The sequence below is a fragment of the Mauremys reevesii genome, linkage group 8, assembly GCF_016161935.1.
Source record: "Mauremys reevesii isolate NIE-2019 linkage group 8, ASM1616193v1, whole genome shotgun sequence".
Classification (NCBI taxonomy): domain Eukaryota; kingdom Metazoa; phylum Chordata; order Testudines; family Geoemydidae; genus Mauremys; species Mauremys reevesii.
Window position 1 is genome coordinate 57,395,832 of NC_052630.1, and position 25,024 is coordinate 57,420,855.

The 25,024-nt window shown below is 41.8% G+C and overlaps 1 protein-coding gene across 3 annotated transcripts in view; it reads left to right on the forward strand.

Annotated features, from left to right (window-relative positions):
- Positions 1-16,829, forward strand: part of PLA2G4A (phospholipase A2 group IVA) — a 368,660-nt gene extending 351,831 nt beyond the window's left edge. For all 3 annotated transcript variants that reach the window (XM_039484615.1, XM_039484613.1, XM_039484614.1), the window contains exons 15-18: positions 2,200-2,384; positions 10,799-10,994; positions 11,249-11,406; positions 16,022-16,829. In XM_039484615.1, coding sequence (XP_039340549.1) covers positions 2,200-2,384; positions 10,799-10,994; positions 11,249-11,406; positions 16,022-16,153 — 671 coding nt within the window. In that variant the 3' untranslated portion in view covers positions 16,154-16,829. The remainder of the gene's footprint in view (positions 1-2,199; positions 2,385-10,798; positions 10,995-11,248; positions 11,407-16,021) is intronic.
- Positions 16,830-25,024: the final 8,195 nt, after the last annotated feature.

Below are 25,024 nucleotides of genomic sequence, written 5' to 3' on the forward strand. Positions count from 1 at the left end.
CCTTTGGGGAGTTCCCATAAATATTCAGAGTCTGATGAAAAACACGGGATACCTTACAAGGGCTACCAGAAATGCACAGAGCAGTTACCCTGGGCACCCTTGCTTTAACCTACAAACCCAAGATGAACCAACAGTTCCTAACCCAGCCCCTAGGGGGAGTGCAGTACTAGGGTACAAAGGGAAGCTCCTCCTGCCTGGCACCAGAGATCATATTCTTTCCTTCTTCTTTCCCTGTATTGTTGATGCAGATTAGGAAGCAATTTTAACATTGTCAGCTGTTACTTTTGCTGATATAGATGGAGATATAAAGAATAGCACCATCAATACAATATAGAACAAGTGTTAGTACAAGTGGTGTCACCACTGATTTATTCTCATCCTGGAGATGGGAGACCCTAGTAGCATCTGTGAAATCAAATGTGTTGTTCTGCTTAGCATTTTGGAGCAGTGATAAATTGAAAAAGAAGACTGTACTAAGTAAAACCATTTTGGAGGAAGAGCCATTATTGCACCTCTCAACAAGAACTTTATTTTGGCCCCATATTAAAATTTCATAAATTTAAATAAAGAAAGATTTTATAAATTGATGAAGTGATTTTTTTTTTGTAATTCTAGTGAAAGCAAATGGTTCATAAACAAACAAACACAAATGAAACACAATCATCGTATCAGTAAGAACTGGAAAGGTAAATTGGCTGCAGAATAAACAAAAGAAAAACAGATACAATTGACTTTTATTTTCCAGGCTGAGAGAAATGTAAATACATACAAAGTAAATCTGTGTGTTTTTACACTTCCAGTAATGTAAGGTGTCATTAACATATAATGTACCAAATTTATTTGCCTGTGACTTAAGTTAAGAGTAGCTTTTTAATAAGGCCTAGAGAAATATTGTTCTGATGTCCGGTTAGATCTCAACAGAAGTTCTGCATCTCAGTCACATATTGCTCTGAGGGAGTTTTCCCTTGAGAAATTCAGGTACAAAATAGAAAATTGGTGCATAATTTGATGAATCTGTTCTTGGGTAAAGAGAAAACAATCAAAGTACTTGATTTGAGGTTTAATGGGCAAAATTTTCTTCATGGAACCTGAAGTGCAAGGGGCAATCTAGTTTTTAGGAACTAGAGTAAGAATCAATTTCCATTCATTTTTCCACTCCTGTGCAAGGGTGACTATTTACTCTGGCATCTGTGTCAGGCATGCATGATTGTTTAACTCAGACATCATAGAGTTTAAGGCCAGAAGGGACTACTAGATCATCTAGTCTGCCTTCCTGTATAGTACAGGTCATCCGCACCTGGACGCTACCCTGGATTGGTAGGTATTAGAGGGAGAGACAACAGAAACAAATAATGTGAGCGCTCAGGTGCCATAGTGTTCATTCCTTGGACTACAGTGCCCTCTGCAGACATCGCTGTTTAAATCAAAATTTCAAGCATCTTTAACTTAACTTTGGGAGCAAACCACGGTTTATGATTAAAAGTCCTGTTACATGGTACAATCAGGTGCATTATGAAGGAAAAATCATTCTTCAGAAATATCTTTAAGACCTAGGAGAAAATATTCAACCTCTATAGGGATTGTTTAGCAGTATCCAGAGACTGGGATGGTGCAAATGGACATGGAGAAATCTCCCTCTCCCCTCCTTCCCCCCTGATCTCCTCCCACACACAGATTGAGCTTTGGGATCAGGGAGGGACACTGCATGCTTTTGGGCCTGTGGACTCTAACTTGACAACTTTTTCTGTAAATAATATTATGGTTCTGGCCAATGTGACAAGCAACATGGTAGTGTGTTAATTCATGCCTAAGGTCTATTTTCAGACACTGGAGCCTTGAAAGGATGTCGACACAGTGTTTGGTTGTGCAGATTGGCACCGAAGGACATACAGTGAGCATTTATGATTTTGCAGTCAGATATCGGATTTGGATAACCATTTGCTTTGGGTTCCTAGGGGGGCTAATTCCTGTCACTTTGGAAGTCATCTTATTGTGATTATTTTTAATACACATACACAATTTTTGTTAAGACTTCGTACTTTACAGTAGATCACATTAGGCTTACATTTAGTTAAGTTACTTAATGCAATTGTCATCCATAGCTCTGAGGGAGTCTACAGTCCATTAGAAGGGTACTTTACCAATTCAATTACTAACTGTTGGGGATTTTTGGATTTGTTTTTGTTTTGTTTTGCCTAGATCCTGATGAGTTTGAGAGGATATATGAGCCACTAGATGTGAAGAGTAAAAAGATTCATGTAGTGGATAGTGGGCTCACCTTTAACCTGCCATATCCCCTTATCTTAAGACCTCAGCGAGGTGTTGATCTCATAATCTCCTTTGATTTCTCTGCAAGGCCAAGTGACTCCAGTCCTCCTTTCAAAGTAAGTAAACCAGACCATTCCTTCAGTTTGTGTTATCATTTTGAAGGTGATTAGGCCCAGATTCTCAAAGATATTTAGGCATCTAACTCCAGTTCATTTCAATGGAAATTATGCACTTACATATCTTTGAGAAGCTAGGCCATACTTTTTATCCTCCCATCATGCTGGTGGAAAACTCCATTCTTGTGTGGCTTCCAGACCCTGCCATTCACAGGGCTTTTTAAAAAAAAGTCTGACTTTGGTCCCATCATGGCTCCAGCTCTGAAGTAATTGACTTTCACGTCAACAATTTTCTACTCAGCCTCCAATTCTGCTCGCTTTACTCAGGAGATTAGTTCTACTGAAATAGAAGAGACTACTACCATGAGGAAGGCAGTGGGATTTGACCCTCAAGAAAATGTCACTTAAAAGAATTCCTCACCTGATTTTATTGGAAACCCTGCTTGCACAATGACATGCAGCGTTTGTCCCTTAAATCTTTTTTTGAAACTACATGCTATGTTCTGTTGTCTCCTCTTGTAAAAAAAAAGTTTATAATCCATATTAAGCAAATAAGTTACTTACATTTAATAATAATAAAAATAAAACAATACAACACAACTATAGAAGAAAATACCATATGCAAGTTCCATAATACAGTAGAATTACAATAAGCAAACACCCAGAAAACTGCTACTTCAGTCTTCTTTTGATGTCATGTGTATCTCATGTTAAACAAAATACAAAAAGATAAATTCTTAATGTAAGAAATGAAAAATCATCTTCTTTGTTATCTGTCATAAGCTACTCATTGGATCGTCTATGGAACGTGTATTAGTACACTTAGGGTTTGTGTACACTGAGCCATAGTGCGGGCTATGGGGATGTGAACTGCAGAGCACACCAAAGTGTTGCAATCTTACTGCCCTGTATGGATGCAGTTGGTGCAAACAAAAAGATTCCTAGTTCACATTAACGCAGTCTCTTTCAAGCAGGAGGGTGCTAACGTGAACTAGATACCTTTTAGTTCATGATAGTGTAACCCTTCTGCCGGGCCGAAACGATAGCAGCAAGGGCCGGGTTCAATACATAGGGGTCCCTTCCCCACAACATAATGCAAAACCAGCTCGAGCCCCCACCCAGTGACCTGGGAAAATCTTACACTCACCCCTGGGCGCCTCGAAGAGGCAATACTTCCCCTCTTGCAAGCACAGAGTCTTGGTGTAGCAGAAAAGGTTTAATTACATGACAAACAACAAGCATTAAATTGGGAAAATACCTCAGCTAGAGTTCATAGGTCAAACCGTGAGCAAAGACCCATCCCAGCAAATTGGGCCATGTCCTTCTCTCGGGGCCCTTGAGTCCAGCAACCCCCAAATCACCCACAGTCCCCAAAGTCCCACAATCCAAAAGTCTCTGTCCCGGGTCAGTGCAGCCCCAGAGCTCAAGAGTCTCTCTGCAGAGGTCCCCCTCCCCAGCCTGGGTAGAAAGGGGCACCTTACGTGGTTTCAGGGCCAACTGCCCTGCCTCTTCGTGGGGTTCTGCTTCCACTAGTCATCTCCGCAAACAGCTCAGCTCTGCTTGCTCTGTGGGCTGCTCCGCTCTGCCAGCTGCTCTGGTCCACCAGCTGTCCTGTGAGCCACTCCAGCCGTCCTCGTGAGCTGCTTGGCTCCACTCACCCAGTGGCTGCACAAACTGCTCCACTCTGCTCTGCCAGCTGCTCTGCTCCACAGTATGGCTTCAGGCTCCCCCACTCATTAGCACAGTACTCAGTGCTCTCAGCTCAGCAAGTCCAGCTCTTCAGTGATTTCAGCTCTTAGTGATTCCAGCTCTTAGTAGGGGAGCCCCAGTACCAGTGAATTCAGCTCAGTAACCTGCATTTAGATTCTTAAGGGAATCAAAAATTAACTCTGACATGCCACAGTGGAGAGAGGCACAGGTGGAACTGGTGCTTCTGGCTCACACAAAGAGCCTGCACCACCAAGTACAGATCTCTGTCCCCAGCCTTTCTCTCTTGACTGGGTTTTGGAACCCATGTCCCTTGTCTAGCAAGTGCTATTTAGTTGACAATGAAACCCTCTATCATAAGACAGTTTTGTAGTTCCTCATTTACTTAATCAGGATGACAACATTTTATTGCTCCTGCCCCAATAACAACAAAATTGGGGCTCCCATAGCTGTGAAAATAACCATCCCAGGCTGCTTTGTGGTATGCTAAGTGGGGTGGGAGTGCCCATGCAAATAACTGAAATGCTAATGCGAATATTTGAAACTTCTTTCCGCACTTCCCATAATCTACCAGCAGATGTCAGGGTAGAGCTCATCCTGACTCTGCTTACAATAGCAATGTCTACACAGGACAGTTAGATCGCAGTACTTTGGTGTATGCTGCACAGTTCACACTCCTATAGTCCGCACTGTGGTGCAGTGTAAACATAACTTAACCTTAGTTTAAATATTACTAGGTTGTTGTTGTAAATAAATAGTTAATAGGAGTAATGTTTTCAGAAGTACCTGTCTTATTTTCAGATGTGACTGACATACTTAGGGCTGGATGCACCGATATTTTTTGGTTCCGATATTTATGTGACATTGAGATCCTCAAAATTTCCACTCAGCTACCACCTAAATTCCCTAGCCTCCTAAGGGCTTGTCTACACTTGAAATGCTGTAGTAGCACAGCTGTAGCGCTTCAGTTTAGACACTACCAATGCTGACAGGAGAGGTTTTCCTATCTGCAAAGGTAATCTACTTTCCCAAGAGGCAGTAGACAGGTTGACAGATGAACTCTTCTGTTGATCAAGTGATGTCTACAGCGGGGATTAAGTCCAGTTGCCCTGTTCAGAGTACACCTACTTGATCAGACTTTGAACAAAAGAAAGCCAAGGCGGACTGATCAGGAAGCTGGTGGGAGGGGCGACTGGTTGAGGAGGTTGGAGGGTAGTGTGCGTGTGCACATATGTACGTAGGTACCAGCTTAGTTGCCCAGTGGTCGGGGCTCTCACCTGGGATGTGGGAGACTTCAAATCTCCACTCTGCTTGATTTGGAGCAGGGACTTGAACCCAGATCTCCCACATCCCAGGATGTGTGCCCAGGCCGTTGGCTGTCCCTCTCTTGTTTTTTTGTGAGAGAGGGTTTAGGTGCCTTGCTCTAGGAGAAGGTTCACAGCTGTGAAGGCCGAGTGGAGATAGGCATCTTCATCCAGCCTGGAGTTAGTTGCTTAATTACCTCCAAGGGGTAGGGCTTAGGCCACTCCCCTGTCCTCAGCATTTCCCATGGGCTACCTTATATGGCTCCCCCTTTCAACATGCTGACTACTGTGAATCCCTCTCTGAGAATGTAAAAGTGCCTAACTTGGGGTTGAGGATTCCACTGGATTGCCACACCTAAACCCTGCTATGATTTCAATGAGATTTAGACTCTGACAGTGCCTGAGTCACTTTTGAAATTGAGTCTTAGGCTCTGAAGTCACTTAAGTGCTTTTGAACATTTTACCCTAAATGTAAAAGTATGATTACAGATCAGTAACTGGCCATAAAGGCTTTAAATGAAGAAATGGCTAGACATTTTAGGAGTCCAATTGTCGTGGCTTGGAGATTTTTCATCAGAGCAGTTCTGGTTGTTGGTTTTTAAAGTATCCAGTGGCATGTGATAGAGATTTAGAACACTCTTTCCCTTTGCCATTCTGACTTCTTTCCAGACAAGAGATTTTCAAACCAAATGAATTTCTCTGTCATTAGTTTAGACATGGAGGACCTGGTCTGACTCTCAGTGCATTCAATGGAAAGGCTGAGAAATGGATCAGACATTATGACTTCAGAAACTCCCTGCCAGAAAGCAGGTTTTCTTTATAATCCGAAAGCTAATAATTTCTCCAGCTCTAAGAGGAAGTAATTTCCATTTATTATGTTATTAATTAATCATTAATATAATATTATATATTGAACACCAAGCATATGCTTGACACTGCACCAACATGGGTCCCTGTCCCTTGTAATGTAAAATCTAGTGCACTGATGTGAATTCAGTAGCATTGAATGGGTTTAACTGAGATGAAAATTTGGCACTGTGCCTGCAGGATTAATGGGGCTATTCTTCAAAAATAGATGATGATCATTGTCACAGTTCAGGGCAACTGCACCAATATCCCCCTCTGTGGTCTAGCAGGAGCACCTGCTCTAGCAGCTTCTGGCTCCCCGCTGTCACCTCTCTTGGGCATAAGAGTGGCCACATTGGGTCAGACCAATAGTCCATCCAGCCCAGTATCCTGTCTTCCGACAGCAGCCAGTGCCAAATGCTTTAGAGGAAATGAACAGAACAGGAACAGGCAATCATTGAATGATCCATCCCCAGTTGTCCACTCCCAGCTTATGGCAAACTAAGGCTAGGGACACTCAGAGCATAGGGTTGCATCCCTGACCATCTTGATGGAAAGCTGCTCCTTTCTCCCTCTTGACCGGGGTATTTCTAGGCTGCACAGTTCCCTGCTTGCACTGTGAATTCCCTAGCAAGTCAGACTGCCTCAGCAGGCTGCTTTACCTTCTTCTCAGAAGCTATAAGCAGCATAAATGCCCACCATTTTAAGTTACCACACAATTTTTTTCTAAGCAAGCACATTTATTCTTGCGGTAAAGGCATTACAGAGAAAACTTATTATAAACAATAAAAGAGCCTACATGTATGCTAACAAGCAAACTAGAGGTCACCTTCTATCTCCACAAGCACTTTGGCCAGTGTCAGTGCTTCCAGCTCTTCCCAATAGATTGGGACCACTCTTGAACAGAAGGTCCTCTCTATTTGCTGGGCCAGAAAGAAGGTCCTGTTGTGATTCAGTTTAAACGCACACTATTTGTCCAAAAACCTTTGTCTGTGGTACCTCTCTGGAGGTATTACAACCTAAGTAAATTTGCCTAATCCCCCCCCCCCCACACACACACACAAGTTCTTAGCTCCAGGGAAGGGGCTGTCATTACTCTCCCCTATGGGATTACATATAATCCCTGACCCACAATGATACATAGATTTAATACAGTAAGATTTTCCAAAGAGTTTGGAGGAAATTGCTATATCTGTTACAATAATGATGATTAGGTAAGAGGAAGTCTGCAACATGGATTGCATGGTGTCATTCAAAAGTGAATCAGATATTCTGTTAGAAAGTACTTTCAAGAAAGTGACCCAGCCTGATAGATGGGGTTGCAGAGTGAAAATTATGGCAGTTTGAGAACTGTTGGGCCCTGATCTTCCTTTACATTGCTACATGCATTTTCACGCCCTTTTACTCTGCCAGAGTGATGTAAAGTGGCTGTAGTATACATGAGAGTCAGGTCCTTTGTATTCAAGTAGGAGTTAGGTGAAGTCTACAGTTTGTTTGGGAAAAGGGAGGTGGAAGTGTACGCCAATCTTACTGTACCACAAGAGTCTCAATCGTACTAGAAATAGCATGAGAAAGGTCCAAGTTTATAACTATTGCATGTTGTAACTACTTAAGAAGGTGGTTGCTGTGTAGCTGACGTAAGAATTCTTAAGATTAAACACATACACATTAGCAGCTGGAAAGAATGTAATAGCTGGAATAGGAACCAGAATTCCTATGCTCTAGCTTCATAGAGCAACTCCATTATATGACATAGGGAATGTCTCTGTATCGTCTTGTAGAGATTTATCTTTGTTCAGTCATTGCAGTACAGTTGATCATACAATATGCTGGAAGTGAAACAGACTTTTTAGTTGTGCCATTGCTAAAATTAGCCCCGTGTTTCATCTAGGATTTTCTAAGAATAGTCCCATCCAACCTAAACTAAAGTACTCACTGCAAAATAAAGGTTAAATGACATTATTTCTTAATTGGCAAGAGTGGAATGCCTGATCCACTGCCTTTACAATCTAAACAGACAGACAAAACATGCAGACAGTTCTAAATGACCAGAGAAAGGTTTATGTTTCCCAGGAATATTAAAGCCAACAGAAAAACAATAACAACAAGGAAATTTTCATGGGATACTTAAAGGGACACCATCAATTTGAAATCCTAGTCAGTTGTTAAGAGTGAGCTTAAAGTAGTGTCAGGGAATACACCTGTTTTGGAGACCCACTGAAAATTGTTGTGTTTTTATAACCACATTGTCAATTAAAAAAGAAAGTTTTCTCTCTCCTCTGCTGCCATGTGTAAGAGCCACTCAAACAACACTGACCATTGACTATGTTGGGGAACAGTAATATGAGCTATAGACAATTGCGAAGAGTAAACAAACTGAAAAAATAGAGAACTTCGCTCTAATCTCTTTCAACTACAGTAATCAGGTACTATTTCTAACAATAGTAGGTTAAAAAAACTCAGACTGTCCTTGCACTTGTCATGCTGCTTAGATCTTCCCTGCATAAACACCCCACCTCGACTTAATTGACTGAATCCTGAAGTCTAATGCTTAATTAGGCAAAATTCACTTGCAAATTTGGCCCATTTTTTGTCATTAAGGGAGCATAGGGTCCATTGTCCTGATTAGCTAGTATCATTGACTTCGTAAAGTCATTGCCACTGAGACATCTTTTCTTTTCTCTCATTTTTATGTTTTCCCAATAGTGTTGTCTGTGCAAGGTTTTAAATGCCTACTTCTGTACTGCTTTTTGTGCATTGAGCTTTCTGTCTGTTGGTAGGTATTTTGCATGCAGATTGGAAGGTAGCATTGGCAACATTAAGATATTTATTAAAAATAGCAAGAGGGTTTCATGCACTTTTAGACCTTCATATAAATTCCATCAAAAAACTCTAAAAGCCATTTAGGAGCTTGGCAAAGAACAAAAATGAAAGGCATCAAGTTTTGTCTCAAAGTGATCTCTTAAAAGACTGAGCTATTAATTCTAAACACTGAAGTGTATGACAGAAATACTGACACACCTCCACCTAGCAAACAGCTATAATCTGTAGACGGTAGTTTTCTGCTAGCCACTTTCACTCTACCAAAAAGGACCTGAGCCAAATTCTGCTCTGATGTGTACACTTTGTGCAGCTCCCATTGACTTGCTTTTCACAGAGCACACATCAGTGCAGAATTTGCCCTTTGTTTGCAATAGATTTGAAATGTCTTATCTCTCCAAAACATAGTGAAATCTGCCAGCTGAAGACAATGACTATATTCACCCATTATTATTTCATACCCACTTCCTTTTAGTCTCTTGAGTGTTCAAAATGCTTTTCCAAAAGAAAATCCTATTTTGTTCTGATTATATTTAGATAACACATGGTTAAATATAGACTGGTCTTCCCTACTGTCCCACAGTTCGCCCACATTATGTGCTTTTGAGTCATTGTCTGCAAATGATTTTGTTTACTTCTCTGTTGTGAGAAAACAACATACTATTTTCCAGGTTTCCATCCTGGCTGTAGCATGATTTTAAAATGCAGTTCTGCGTAGAGAAGTAATTCTGTAAACATAGCGTTCTGTGGATCAGTGTTGATTAAATCTCTTTGGTTTCCATAGCAGTGGTGGCCAATTTAAAAATAAAATTATGGGTGGGGTTTTTTTTAGCTGTCAGCAAAGCAAACTCATCATGAAATCTGAGAGTCAAGATGTGCTCTCCCCTTTTTGTGAATTATCACTAATAATAAAGGTTGTGCGGGCCAAATTAGGCCCTGAATTACAGCTGTGCAACCCCATTGTCTTCAAATAATGTCCTTAATGGTAGTTGTGCAACCCCACTATTTTCACTGGGTTCACACAGATGTAACTGGCTTTTTAAACGATTCTGATAATGATAATGAAGGTGAAATTCAATTTCGCTCCTTCTTGGTTGGCCCTGCAAGAGTTACGGGGGGTAAAATCATTTTTAAAATGTATTTTTGTCAATAAAGTCATCAGATATGAGTCTCTGGGGAGCAGAGTTTCATAAGAAAATTAATTTAGGCCTGGTTTACACTAAGGGGTGGGGGTCGAACCTTAGTTCGAAGTACTCACCCGTCCAGACGCCGCGGGATCGAAGTCCGCGGCTCCCCCGTCGACTCCGCCACCGCCATTCGCGGTGGTGGAGTTCTGGAGTCGACGGGAGCGTGTTCGGAGTTCGATATATCGCGTCTAGATTAGACGCGATATATCGAACTCCAAGAAGTCGAACGCTAGCCGCCGACCCGGACGGTAAGTATAGACATACCCTTAGAGACCTGCCTTTAAGAGTGGAACTTCACTTTAATGATTTGGGATTGAGCAGTCTTCAAAGGAAAGCCTACACCTCAAACCAAAAATTGTTTGTGTTTAGATATCAAGCCCAATTTGGCAATGTCTCAATCATGCCAATACTACTGCTGCAGTCAGAAAGCAATGGTTTGTAAGATTGTTCCTATTATTGGTTATCTTTGTTTATCTCTGTGACCCTCAATAGAAAGTCCCCAACTGTGATGGCTGTTCGTAAACTTTTGAAACTTTACTTCCTTTTTTAGGAAATTTTGCTTGCTGAAAAATGGGCCAAAATGAACAACCTTCCTTTTCCAAAAATAGATCCGCATGTGTTTGATCGAGAGGGCCTGAAGGAGTGCTATGTTTTCAAACCCAAGAATACTGATACAGAGAAAGACTGTCCAACCATCATCCATTTTGTTCTGGCAAACATCAACTTCCGGGAATACAAAGCTCCAGGTGTGTTCGTAATAGGCACTAAAAGATACTAAATCTTGGTGTTCCTGGAAACAAGAAATTAATACATCAGTTGTTACATTGTGAATACTTTTTATCAGAAATACCTAGAAATCTTTCCATAATTGCCATGAATTTCCAGAGTCCCATATAAAAGCAAGTTATTGTTATGTAATTTATACTTCATCTCTTAAAACTTTCCCTTTTATTTTTTCAAAATGATAAAATATCGTCTCTGTTTTTCGTTGTCTCTATAGGTGTTCCAAGAGAAACTCAGAGAGAGAAGGACTTTGCTGACTTCGATATTTTTGATGATCCTAATACGCCATTCTCTACCTTCAACTTCCAATATTCCAATGAAGCTTTCAAAAGGCTTCATGATCTAATGGAATTTAACACTCTGAATAACTTAGATGTAAGTACAGTGTAAAAATATCTGATTTACACCAGTTCAGAGGTGCTTTAAGGAGTCCACATAGTGATGGGATTAACTAGAGATGAGAATAACCCCCTACATTTACTGGCTAAAAATCTTTGATTTTTTTTTCTGCCGGTGTGTTGAAAAGTGCAAACTTGCACAAAAACGTATTTTTATAAGCAGTTAGCTATGCTGTTTTGCATTAATCTTTTTTACACAATTCACAAAGGAAGCACAGCCCAACTAGTAAGATGGAAAAGTTCACTTTCAAAAAACAAAGTCAGTTAACCTTTAAGGATCCTATACTGCCCTTGATTTGTGTGCAGAATCCCATTGATCTCAATGGAAACTCTACAGACCAATTTGAGTGTAGAGCACTACCTGTAACAGGAAACATAAATAGCACCATCTCCCAGCTTTCTCAGTGACTGGCAAAATCAACACCTTGATAAAGGCAACTGACAAGACCAAGTGACATTGGTAGGGAGAGGGAGAGGACAGCTTGCCTTCTCCATTATGGCTCCCATTATTAATGGCATCTTGGTTCTGGAAAGAGACTGAATGGCCCTGATGACAAAAAATGCCAATTTTCATGTGCGGCTATTTGTACCCATTATTACCAGACACAAACCTGTCCATGGCCTTGGTGATCCATTTATTTTTACTTCCAAGCTTGTTTATTGCAATACCTTATATTTGTGACAAGCCACACACTGAAAAAGCTCCAGTGAGTAAACAACTAGCATCTCATCTTGCCTAGCAACTCTGGACTCACTGTAACACTTCAGTCAGTGCTCCCTTCTGTACTGGCTCTCCAGTGACTATAGACTGGTATCTCTGAATTGATATTCAAAGCACCTGCATGGGATTTGGTCCTAGTCCACTGAGAGATCACCTTGACCTTTCACAACCAGGATGCTTCATTTCACTTGAAGGCTGAAGCAGCTGGACCAAGACTAGGGAATTGACCTCAACACTTTCAAATTTTAAGGGCTGGCTCACAGCCCATTAAAGTCAATGGAAAGACTGACATTGATCGTATTGGGAGTTGGGTAAGGCCCTAAATGAAAAATGTTCAATTAAGCTTTCCCTGGATAAGTTCTTTGTGAACTTATGCTTCCATGCAATGCACACAGAAACACAAAAACTGTGAACTGGTGGAGTTATTTCCCCTGCAGACTGGGAAGGGAGGGAGAAAAGAAGTACACCTCTACCCCGATATAACACTGTCCTTGGGAACCAAAAAATCGTACCGCATTATAAGTGAAACCGTGTTATATTGAACTTGCTTTGATCCTCTGAAGTGCGCAGTCCACCCCCCCGCCCTCCGGGATGCTGCTTTACCGCATTATATCCGAATTCATGTTATATCGGGTCGCGTTATATTGGGGTAGAGGTGTAGTTCTTTCTATTTTAACTGCTCAGATACTACACTGATAGGGTCCTGTATAAAGCGAGGAAAGAGATGGATGAGATGCACAGTGAGATTTAGAGAGGAGAATTTTGCCCTTTCTTTTGGCATCTGGTCTTAAAGTGTGGAATTCCAGAGCTGCAGTAAATACAGTCATGCATGATGATCTCTTCTTGTAACTGTGTAAGCTCCGAGGTAATCATCCTGCTGAAATAACAGAGATATTTTCCATTAAAAAAAACAGCTAAAGAATGTCTCAGGAGCTATAGAACCATAGAAATGAAGGGTTGGAAAGGATCTTGAGAGGGTATCAAGTCCCTCCACTGACAGGGATTCCACAGCCTCTCTTGGAAACCTATTCCAGAGTTTATAATCCCCAGATCCTTTTAAGCAGCATTACTTCCTAGCCAGTTATTCCCTGTTTTGTAGTTCTGCATTTCATTTTATATGTGTATGAAGATTATTTTAATGTACTGATAGTTTCCTGCCATAACAGAAGAACTGGATAGAATGTAACGAAATCTATAATGCTTTTCATGTCTGAGTTCCTGTGCTTGTTCAGGGTTTATTCCAATTTGGGTTAATATTCTAATCTAATCTGTTTTTTGTTTTTACTGTTCCATTATTGCAGTATCTGAGCTCCTCCCAGGTAACTGGGTGGAGCCATTTGGTTCAGTGGCCTAGGAGAATAGGAGTGAAGTTCTGGAACAGCCTTCCAAGGGAGCAGTGAGGGCAAAAAAACCAATTGGCTTCAAGACCGAGCTTGATAAATTTATGGAGGGGTTGGTATGATGAGACTGCCTGCAATGGCATGTAGCCGATTTGTCACTGCTAGCACCAAATATCTCCAACGGCCAGTAATGGGACACTAGATGGGGAGGGCTCTGAGCTACAACAGAGAATTCTATAGGTGTATGACTGTTGGGTCTTGCCGAAATGCTCAGGATCCAACTGACTGCCATGTTTGGGGTCTGGAAGGAATTTCCCCCCTGGTCAGATTGGCAGAGGCCCTGAGGGTTTTTTGCCTTCCCTTGCTGGTTTAAACCAAAGTAAATGGTGATTTCTCTAAAAGCAGCAAAGAATCCTGTGGCACCTTATAGACTAACAGACGTTTTGCAGCATGAGCTTTCGTGGGTCTGTTAGTCTATAAGGTGCCCAGGATTCTTTGCTGCTTTTACAGATCCAGACTAACACGGCTACCCCTCTGATACTTGACACCATGCAAGGTGATTTCTCTGTAATTTGAAGTCTTTAAATCATGATTTGGGGACTTCAGTAACTCAGCCAGAGGTTATGGGTGTATTAAAGGAGTGTGTGGGCGAGGTTCTGTGGCCTGCAATGTGCAGGAGGTCAGACTAGATGATCATGATGGTCCCTTCTAGCCTTAATCTATGAGATGTATTCTGAGCTCTGCTACTTACTTTTCGGTGTGACTTTGAACAAGTGATTTCACCACTCTGTGGTTCTGTTTCCTCATCTGAAAATGGGGATAATGACATTTGCCATCTTTGTAAAGTGGTCTGAGTTCTATGGATGAAAGTTGCTATATAAGATACATAATTCTTAAATAATGCTTTGGTAAATAATGAGCTCAGAATCAGTCTGCTAGAGACTGATTTGTTCTGCTGAAACTCTAATCACTAAATGCTTTTAAGTTTGAGCTAGGGAAATAAAAGTAAAATTTAAAACAGTTAGAAATCATATTAATGATTTAATGTTACTATTAAATCTGAATATTCTTGTAGTGTTTGATTTACACCCCAAAATCAGATATGGACCAAATTCTGATTTCATATACTGCAGTGTAACTCCATTTACTTCAGTCATTACACCTGATTTACATTACTTTAAACAAGATCAGAATCAGGGCCCAAGTATATTTTTGTTCTAGTGATTTCACTCAACAGTTGTAATTTTTTTCTGCTGCAAGTTTCAGATCTTTGTAATAAGTACATGATCAAAATATGCCACCTAGTGGCTATATTGCCTTCTCCTTTCAACATCAAAGAATTAGGATTTTTAACATAGACATTTTTTAAAGACAGTCTTCCTCTTTTGTGCTGTTCAATTTTCTATAGAAGGCACCGAACATTATTTCATAACAAGATTGTCCACATAGCAGAATTGAAACAGCGGATGAGAAATGTTTACATGACTAATTCATGAGGTTCTTCAACTAATTCAGGTAGCAGTGCAGACATTCTCTTTAGATGATCCATGGAGTATGAAATCAAGCCAAAGTAGATGAATTTAGCTTTCTCTCTTTTTTTTAACTACTGCTGCTGCTGCTGCTCTTGTGCTCTTCCCTTTTTGGCAGAGTGAATATTTGAGTTTGCAGTGATTTATAGAGGCAAAAAACACCCTGACCTTTTTGCCTCCCCAGACTCTTGTATATCCTGGCAAAATACCTCTTTAAATGGACATGCATTTGCTTTTTAAATTTAGATGGGCAATCTGCCAGCACTTTATGGTTCTTTCCTGACAATCCTGGCTATTCCTCTGTTGACTAGTGGGCCCTGTTAAGTCCTCACAGCCATTAAGTTTATTGTTGTATTTTTAATCAAAGGGTAGAGACATTGCATGGACCAAAGGCTTATGGGACTTTTAGTGTAACCAAAATGAGGGTAAAGGCGGGATGACCTAGGAATTAAACTGTGGCAAAATAGTTCCTCACTTTATACTCAGGACACACTAACTTCTTTCATTGTCAGTTATCAGGATAGAGCCCCAAAATAAGACACTTCCTCGGTGTTTATTTATCAGGTCTTTTAGTGCACATTGTTGATGCTATCATGATAAAAGGACTGTATTAGGACAAATCGTAATTCATAATAAGCTACCATATTATACAGCCTTCTAATTTCAAAATTCTCCAGTCTTCCAGATGTCACTTATATTTTATCAGAGATTACTAGTTAAAAAACCCAACAAACTAGTGATTTACCATAAGAGACTGAGAAGTAGTTAAGATTTCTTCTTGGGGGAGGTGTGTGTGTGGGGAGGAAGAACGATGTTCTTTTTTTCAAAAATTTCAGCATACAGTCTGTTTATTTGTTGTTAAAGACCCTTCTTCTAAGCAATACTGGCTTGCTTCTGGTATTAAGAGCAACAGTTGTACAAGCTGATATGGCTTTTTGCCATCAGTTAAAGAACCACCTCCAGTGTCAATTCTTTGCCCTGAACTTTGACTCTGTTTTACAGGTGATCAAGCAAGCAATGGTGGAAAGCATTGAATACAGAAGACAGAATCCATCCCGCTGCTCTGTGTCCCTCAGCAATGTTGAGGCAAGAAAATACTTCAACAAGAACTCTCCAAGCACTAACCATACATAGGATATGTACTGCAGGTGCCACTCCTTCAAGAAATTTGCTAAATCTATGTAACTGGATTTGGACATGAGTTACAACACACCATTGCTCAGGTGAAGGGGCCATGCGAAACTGAGAAAAGCATTTTTTGTGAAATTTCATGTTTCACTGTACTTTGTACTTTTTTACATTTTTATTTTGCATCTACAAACATTTACAAAATTCCAGCAGAAATGGCCATTTTTTTTTATTTTAAAAAATACAGACTTCTGCATGCTTTGGATGCAAAGTAATTTGGTTCAAAATGCTCCTATTTTTGTAAAACATCTGCCAATGTCATGAATATTTTCTCTCAATATTTTCGATGTTAAATGTTTGTTAAAGTGGCGACTGTGTCCAGGTTCCTGGAAAGGCCACACTGAAAATGCCACATGCAGGGCAGAGTGCAAGGAACAGGAGCAGACAATCCCCCAAACTGGTGGCTTATCCTATAATTAGATTCATCAAACCAGTAACAAAACAGCTTTTGTAACACCACACTGGTTAACCAGAAGCCAAACACAATCCCCTGTAAACATTCCAGCCCTTGGCTCCCATCCAGACAACCAAGTCTAATACAGTGAGGGGTTAATGAAAACCCATTTCATGATATGTGAGAGCAGCAAAGAATCCTGTGGCACCTTATAGACTAACAGACGTTTTGCAGCATGAGCTTTCGTGGGTGAATACCCACTTGCATCCGAAGAAGTGGGTATTCACCCACGAAAGCTCATGTTGCAAAACGTCTGTTAGTCTATAAGGTGCCACGGGATTCTTTGCTGCTTTTACAGAACCAGACTAACACGGCTACCCCTCTGATACTTGACATTATATGTGAGGTTCTTTCTAATCCCAAAGGATCAGACACATACTTCCAGGTCAATCTCACCCAAATACTACGCTGTCAGCCAATCTTTAGTAAACAAACTAAAGATGTAATAATAAAAGAAGAGAGTTATAAATGGTTAATAGATCACATACATACAAATCATTCCAAGTCCTTATATCAAGTTTGTAGCAATGATGGAATAGATCAGGGTGGCCAACCTGTGGCTCCGGAGCCACATGCAGCTCTTCAGAAGTTAAATGTGCAGCTCCTTGTATAGGCACTGACTCTGCGGCTGGAGCTACAGGTGCCAAATTTCCAATGTGCCAGGAGCTGCTCACTGCTCAACCCCTGGTTCTGCCACAGGCCCTGCACCCACTCCAGCCCTTCCCCTGAGCCTGACGTGCCCTCATTCCTCCCCCGCTCCCCCGAGCCTCCTGCATGCCACGAAACAGCTGATTGGGAGGTGATAGGGAGGGGAAGGTGCTGGGAGATGGGGATGGGAGAGGAGGGGCGGGACATATTACGGTGGCTCTTTGGCAATGTACATTGGTAAATTCTGGCTCCTTCTCAGGCTCAGATTGGCCACCCCTGGAATAAATTGATGGCTTGTAGCGTCTCTCTGGTAACTTCCAAAAAATTGGAAGGTCCTCAGTTCAGAGTTCACAATGCTCCTTTTAGTTGTAAACCCACAATCCAGAGAATTAGAGCAGAAAATAGGTAAAATGGAGATATCTCAGGGTCCTTTATATCCTCTGCCATGTGCTTGGAATTTTACTGCCCCAAACAAAGCCCACAGTCCCTGTTTGTGGAAAGTTACTGGCCCAAGATGGAGTCCAGGGTCACATAAGCATATCATGTGCCTCTACATGTTTTGCTGAATCACATGGAACGGCCATTGGATCCTTGCTGGATGAGACATCTTCAGGAAGAGCTATCTGGATGGGATGAGTTTCTTAAATGGCCCTTTGTGATAGCTGAGTTACCTCGATGGGCCATCAATACATAGCTGTCTGGCCCTAATGTAAGTCCTATCTGGAGGAAGTCACACAAGAGAATAACACAGGTTTAAGATAACAGCACATAGCCAATAGTCATAACTTCAGATACAAAGATGATACATGCATACAAACAGGATAATCATACTTAGCAAATCATAACTTTTCCATTGGCACCCTACATGATTCACTGTGTATAAAATTTAAGAAAATTGTGTTAGTGTGGTAAGAACAGTGATATGAATTGTCACCTTTCTTATAAACAGCATCACAGTGCCATTTTCAAATATGTGACAAAATATAAAAAAAACTTGGAATGCAGACTCTTGTGAGATAAATTTTACACACCTGTACAATTCAGGATGACTTATTTTACAACATGAAGGCAGTGACTTTCTTCAACACAATAAAACATTAAGGGCATGGATTTCATGAAGCTAAGGCCCAGATCCCATTTCACTTTATATCAATGGTAAAATTGTCATTGACTTCAGTGTAAACAGGGTTGACTCCTTACTCAGTATCAACTTCCTAATGAATAACATTTCTCAGCAGTTGCTAATTATTAGGGATAGTAATTTTGATTCTTCTTATAGATTTATTTTATAGATAACCCTTCCCTGATCACTGCTCTCCTTTGGCCAGACTGACCATGCCAAAAATCCAGTATACAAAATCCCTAAGGGAGCTGTATTTTGCACTTTGTTTTTTCTTGCACAAAGAACATAGTGATATCTCTTTTATTTTTAAAGAGAGATTCTTATAACTAGTGGGAGAAAGTTATTTTTAATTACCTTTACTAAAGATTATTGGTCCCATTTTCAGTTAGTGTAACTTACCACTGACTTCAATGGAGCAATGACAATTCGCTCTAGCTGAAGATCTGTCCCCAAAACATTTTGAATTTTAAACGTGAGTATTTTCACAAAAATTAATAGCAGTTTTCCAGAACTATTCAGTAAGGCAGCCTTCCACGTCCTCAGTTATTCATGTCAGTAAGTGTTAGCACCTGATGATAATTTTTCAATGATTCACGTACTTATTCAGCAGCAGAAAACAACTTTAGCACTTCGGAGAACATGGATTTTCACAGCAAAGATGATTTAAGGAAAAGGATTAAAATTTCTAGGTGACAATGAAAAATTCATCACTCCTTAACTAATGTAATGTTTGAAATGTAACTTTATGTTTGTCAATGATGTGTGTGTCTGTGTATGCGCCCATGCACACGTTTCTAAATTTCTCCTCGGGAGCTGATATTTTCTGACATATACCACTTAAGCTGCAGCAATGGGGGACTAAGATAGTGGTTAATTTGGAAAAGCACCAAACCCCGTAGTTATGGGAATAAGAAATGCTTATTCTCTGAGGTCAATTTCTGCTAGTACTTCTTTTTTTTCAAAAACTGGCTGCATTTGGTGTGCAGATTTTATATGCTTTCTAAAATGAAATACAGACATAGGGCAATGAGACGTTTGTCACAGAAAATCTCCATGTGGTTAGCACTTGAGAACTGACATTTCAACACCAGGTGCAGCAACAAAATTCCAAGATAAAGTGACTTGAGTTCACATCCATAGACAAATTCTGATCAGATTTTCTTTCCCCGCGATAGAACCCAAGCCATGGGCATGGGCTGTGAGGCAGCACAGAATCTGTGTCACATTTTTGACCCATCCTTTGCACTTAATTAACTTGTCTGTTACCCTCAACAGCCCTTGCCCAATCTCTAAAAAGTACTAGGACAAAATTATACCCTCTGGTGTGCATAGGCACAGTTCGCTACACTTGCAAATTTGCAGCGCTGCAGCAGGGTGTGAAAACACACCCTCTCCAGCACTGCAAATTGCGGCGCTGCAAAGCGCCAGTGTGGTCAAAGCCCCAGCGCTGGGAGCACAGCTCCCAGCGCTGTACGTTATTCCCCACAGGGAGGTGGAGTACGGACAGCACTGGGAGAGCTCTGGGAGAGCTCTCTCCCAGCGCTGGCGCTTTGACTACACTTAGCGCTTCAAAGTGCTGCCGCGGCAGCGCTTTGAAGTGCAAGTGTAGCCATAGCCTAGCTACTGAAGTAGGGCTGTCAGAAGGATAGACAAGTTACCAGTAGGCTTAAAAGCTTTTGTGAGGATGATGGTATCTCAAGGCTCCTGCTGTGAGAACTGTGTGAACAAGGCCCTTGTTGTTAGTGAGGGGGGAAGGTTTTCTGAGTGAATTTATTAGTTTTATTTGGATAGCACTCAAAGAGCCCCATTGGGATCAGGGTCTCATTGTGCTGGGCACTGTGCAAGTGCACATGAAGATGTGATCACTGTCCTAAAAAGCTTACAGTCTGATTTAAAACAATGCAACGAGAGGGTGTAACAATCACTACAGGGAGGAGGGAAGGAACATGATGAGGATGATGAGATCTCATGGTGACATAGGTTACCTGTGTGCACGGCTTGATGGTTGTGAATTAGATGAAAGGTGTCTGGTTTACTTCTAAAAAAAAATTATCATGGAATCATAGAATATCAGGGTTGGAAGGGACCTCAGGAGGTCATCTAGTCCAACCCCCTGCTCAAAGCAGGACCAATCCCCTCTCTCTTGAGCTCTCACTTAATTGCCACTCAGCCCAGAAGTCATTAGCTGGCTGATTTCACATAGGTGACACAGCAGAAGTGGCATTTGAAGTGAAAGAGGGTAGTGGATTTACAGCTTTGTTCAAGGAGGGTTTGCTATGTGTGGTGGGCAGTGCAGTAGGGAACACAGACACTTATGGGAGAACCAGAGGTAAGCATTCCAGGCTGGAACTCAAGAACTTTATCAGACCTTTGTCCTGAGAGGTTGTGGCCGGACTATGAGCAGAATTAAGCACATGCACAAGTCTTGGCAGGATCAGGGCCTTAGATTGTAAACTCTTCAATGCAAGGTCCTTGACTGAAATCTAAAGTCACTGACAAAACTATTGACTTCAGTGGAGCCAGGAATTCCCCCCTTTATCTTTTGACTTGTCCATTAGGTTCCCACCAAGCTTGGCACTGTATAAATAATAAAAATCACAATTAGCAACACTGCTTCTTGCAAACCCTACTGAAAGCTAATCTGAATTTTTTTATCTGATAATTCTCACAATAAACAATTTTTACAGCAACTGCTCTTTTATCCAAGAGATTACTGTTAATCCAGGGGTGGTTCCTTTTATTGTGAGTTATAGCACCATTTTTAATCGTCTAAGATCTTCATACCCATGAGGAAGTAAGCAATTATAATGACATTTTCTTAATAGTTACTGCATCATCCCTCCTTAAATTTATATGTAATCCTAGCTAATTAATAAACACTTCCCTTATTGAGGAGTAGGTTTTATTTGTGTTTGAATTAGTACTTTGTTTAAAATCAAGAGAGAAAATAAAGATAATTTATTTTACCGATGCATAATTTAAATGTTTGCAGCAAATGATTGAAAACAGGAAGACGCTGGTACCACCTTTATATTGTAATATTTTTCTTTTCTAAATATATTGTTTTTTCTTTTGGTTAACGTGATAATATTTTTATTTCATATATATATTTTCTGTGATGCTCACAAAGTGTAAGATTTACATTATCACATTATTATGTTATCCGATGGCAAAATATAAATAAAACTTGGTTTGTGGCATTCGTTGTTTCAGGAGGCATACACTAATTCTCAGACAGTGCACTGTACTTTACATTTCATTGTGATACAGGCTCAGATGTTCCGAACTAGTGAGAGTGGAAACCAATGAGACCAGGGGGATGAGGTGGACGAGGCTTTCTTCCAGCAACTAACAGAAGTTGCTAGATCACAGGCCCTGGTTCTCATGGGTGACTTCAATGACCCTGATATCTGCTGGGAGAGCAATACAGCGGTGCACAGACAATCCAGGAAGTTTCTGGAAAGTGTAGGGGACAATTTCCTGGTGCAAGTGCTGGAGGAACCAACTAGGGGAAAAGCTCTTCTTGACCTGCTGCTCACAAACAGGGAAGAAATAGTAGAGGAAGCAATAGTGGATGGGAACCTGGGAGGCAGTGACCATGAGATGGTCGAGTTCAGGATCCTGACACAAGGAAAAAAGGAAAGCAGTAGAACAGAGACCCTGGACTTCAGAAAAGCAGATTTTGACTCCCTCAGGGAACTGATGGGCAAGGTCCCCTGGGAGAATAACATGACGGGGAAAGGAGTCAAGGAAAGCTGGCTGTATTTTAAAGAAACCTTATTGAGGTTGCAGGAACAAACCATCCCGATGTGTAGGAAGAAAAGTAAATATGGCAGGCGACCAGCTTGGCTTAACAGTGAAATCCTTGCTCATCTTAAACACAAAAAAACAGCTTACAAGAAGTGGAAGATTGGACAAATAACCAGGGAGGAGTATAAAAGTATTGCTCAGGCATGCAGGTGTGAAATTAGGAAGGCCAAATCACACTTGGAGTTGCAGCTAGCCGGAGATGTTAGGAGTAACAAGAAGGGTTTCTTTAGGTATGTTAGCAACAGGAAGAAAGTCAAGGAAAGTGTGGGCCCCTTGCTGAATGAGGGAGGGAACCTAGTGACGGAGGATGTGGAGAAAGCTAGTGTACTCAATGCTTTTTTTGCCTCTGTCTTCACAGACAAGGTCAGCTCCCAGACAGCTGCACTCTGCAGCACGGTATGGGGAGGTGGTGACCAGCTCTCTGTGGAGAAAGAAGTAGTTTGGGACTATTTAGGAAAGCTGGACAAGCACAAGTCCATGGGGCCGGATGCGCTGCATCCGAGGGTGCTAAAGGAGTTGGCCGATGAGATTGCAGAGCCATTGGCCATTATCTTTGAAAAATCATGGCGATCGGGGGAGGTCCCGGACGACTGGAAAAAAGCTACTGTAGTGCCCATCTTTAAAAAAGGGAAGGAGGAAGATCCAGGGAACTACAGGCCAGTCAGTCTCACCTCAGTCCCTGGAAAAATCATGGAACAGATCCTCAAGGAATCAATCCTGAACCACTTAAAGGAGGGGAAAGTGATCAGGAACAGTCAGCATGGATTCACCAAGGGCAAGTCATGCCTGACTAACCTAATTGCCTTCTATGATGAGATAACCGGCTCCGTGGATGAGGGGAAAGCAGTGGATGTGCTATTTCTGGACTTTAGCAAAGCTTTTGATACAGTCTCTCACAGTATTCTTGCCAGCAAGTTAAAGAAGTATGGGCTGGATGAATGGACGGTAAGGTGGATAGAAAACTGGCTAGATGGTCGGGCTTAACGGGTGGTGATCAATGGTTCCATGTCTAGTTGGCAGCCGGTATCAAGTGGAGTGCCCCAAGGGTCGGTGCTGGGGCCGGTTTTATTCAATATCTTCATTAACGATCTGGAGGATGGTGTGGACTGCACCCTTAGCAAGCTTGCAGATGACACTAAACTGGGAGGAGTGGTTGATACGCCGGAGGGTAGGGATAGGATACAGAGGGACCTAGACAAATTAGAGGATTGGGCCAAAAGAAATATGATGAGGTTCAACAAGGACAAGTGCAGAGTCCTGCACTTAGGACGGAAGAATCCCATGCACTGTTACAGACTAGGGACCGAATGGCTGGGCAGCAGTTCTGCAGAAAAGGACCTAGGGGTTACGGTGGACAAAAAGCTGAATATGAGTCAACAGTGTGCCCTTGTTGCCAAGAAGGCTAATGGCATTTTGGGTTGTATAAGTAGGGGCATTTCCAGCAGATCGAGGAATGTGATCATTCTCCTCTACTCAGCACTGGTGAAGCCTCATTTGGAGTACTGTGTCCAGTTTTGGGCCCCACACTACAAGAAGGATGTGGATAAATTGGAGAGAGTCCAGCGGAGGGCAACAAAAATGATTAGGGGGCTGGAGCACATGACTTATGAGGAGAGGCTGAGGGAACTGGGATTGTTTAGTCTGCAGAAGAGAAGAATGAGGGGGGATTTGATAGCTGCTTTCAACTATCTGAAAGGGGGTTCCAAAGAGGATGGATCTAGACTGTTCTCAGTGGTAGAAGATGACAGAACAAGGAGTAATGGTCTCAAGTTGCAGAGGGGGAGGTTTAGGTTGGACATTAGGAAAAACTTTTTCACTAGTAGGGTGGTGAAGAACTGGAATGGGTTACCTAGGGAGGTAGTGGAATCTCCTTCCTTAGAGGTTTTTAAGGTCAGGCTTGACAAAGCCCTGGCTGGGATGATTTAGTTGGGTTTGGTCCTGCTTTGAGCAGGGGGTTGGACTAAATGACCTCCTGAGGTCCCTTCCAACCCTGAGATTCTATGATTCTATGATTCTATATGAGCAAGGCATGCCAGTACAGCTGGTCTACAACAAGATGTCACTTCTGGGAAAATTTTAACTAAAATGTCTTTCTAGTTGAAATTCTACTTTTATTTAAAGAATTGAATTTGGGAAAATTTCAACCACCTCTGAGAACAGATCTGGCCCATGTTTATCCTTGTCAGAGGGGTGTTAAAACATCACTCTGGGAGCGAATCTGTGCTGTATCTAAGGCTCATGCCATTGTTGGGGTTCTAGAAAAGGTCAGCCCTGGTCTTGGGGAATGAAGGCAGGTGGGCTGAAGGGCTCCCTTTCCATGACTGAAAGTCAGGTCCCAGGAAATGTGGTAGAGAGGCCCAGGGAGGAAACAGTGCTGCATCCTGCTGAGACCCAGGAAAGCTTAACGTGCATGGGGGATTCAGTGTCTATATCCCCGCACAGAAGTCTGGTGAGCTGGCAGCACAGGGGGTCTAGATCTATGACAACTCACTTTTCTGATAGGAAGGGAACACTTGTGTGTTGTAAATCTTTTCATGAGGGACTATTTTATTACCATATGGCAACCAAGGCTGTCAGTCTGACACTGGCCATCACCACTAGGCAGGGGCGGCTCTAGCCATTTTGCTGCCCCAAGCACGGTGGCACACCGCAGGGGGCGCTCTGTTGGTCGACGGTCCTGCGGACGTGCCTGCGGAGGGTCCGCTGGTCCCGCGGCTCCGGTGGACCTTCCGCAGGCATCCCTGCGGAAGCTCCACCGGAGCCGCGGGACCAGCGGACCCTC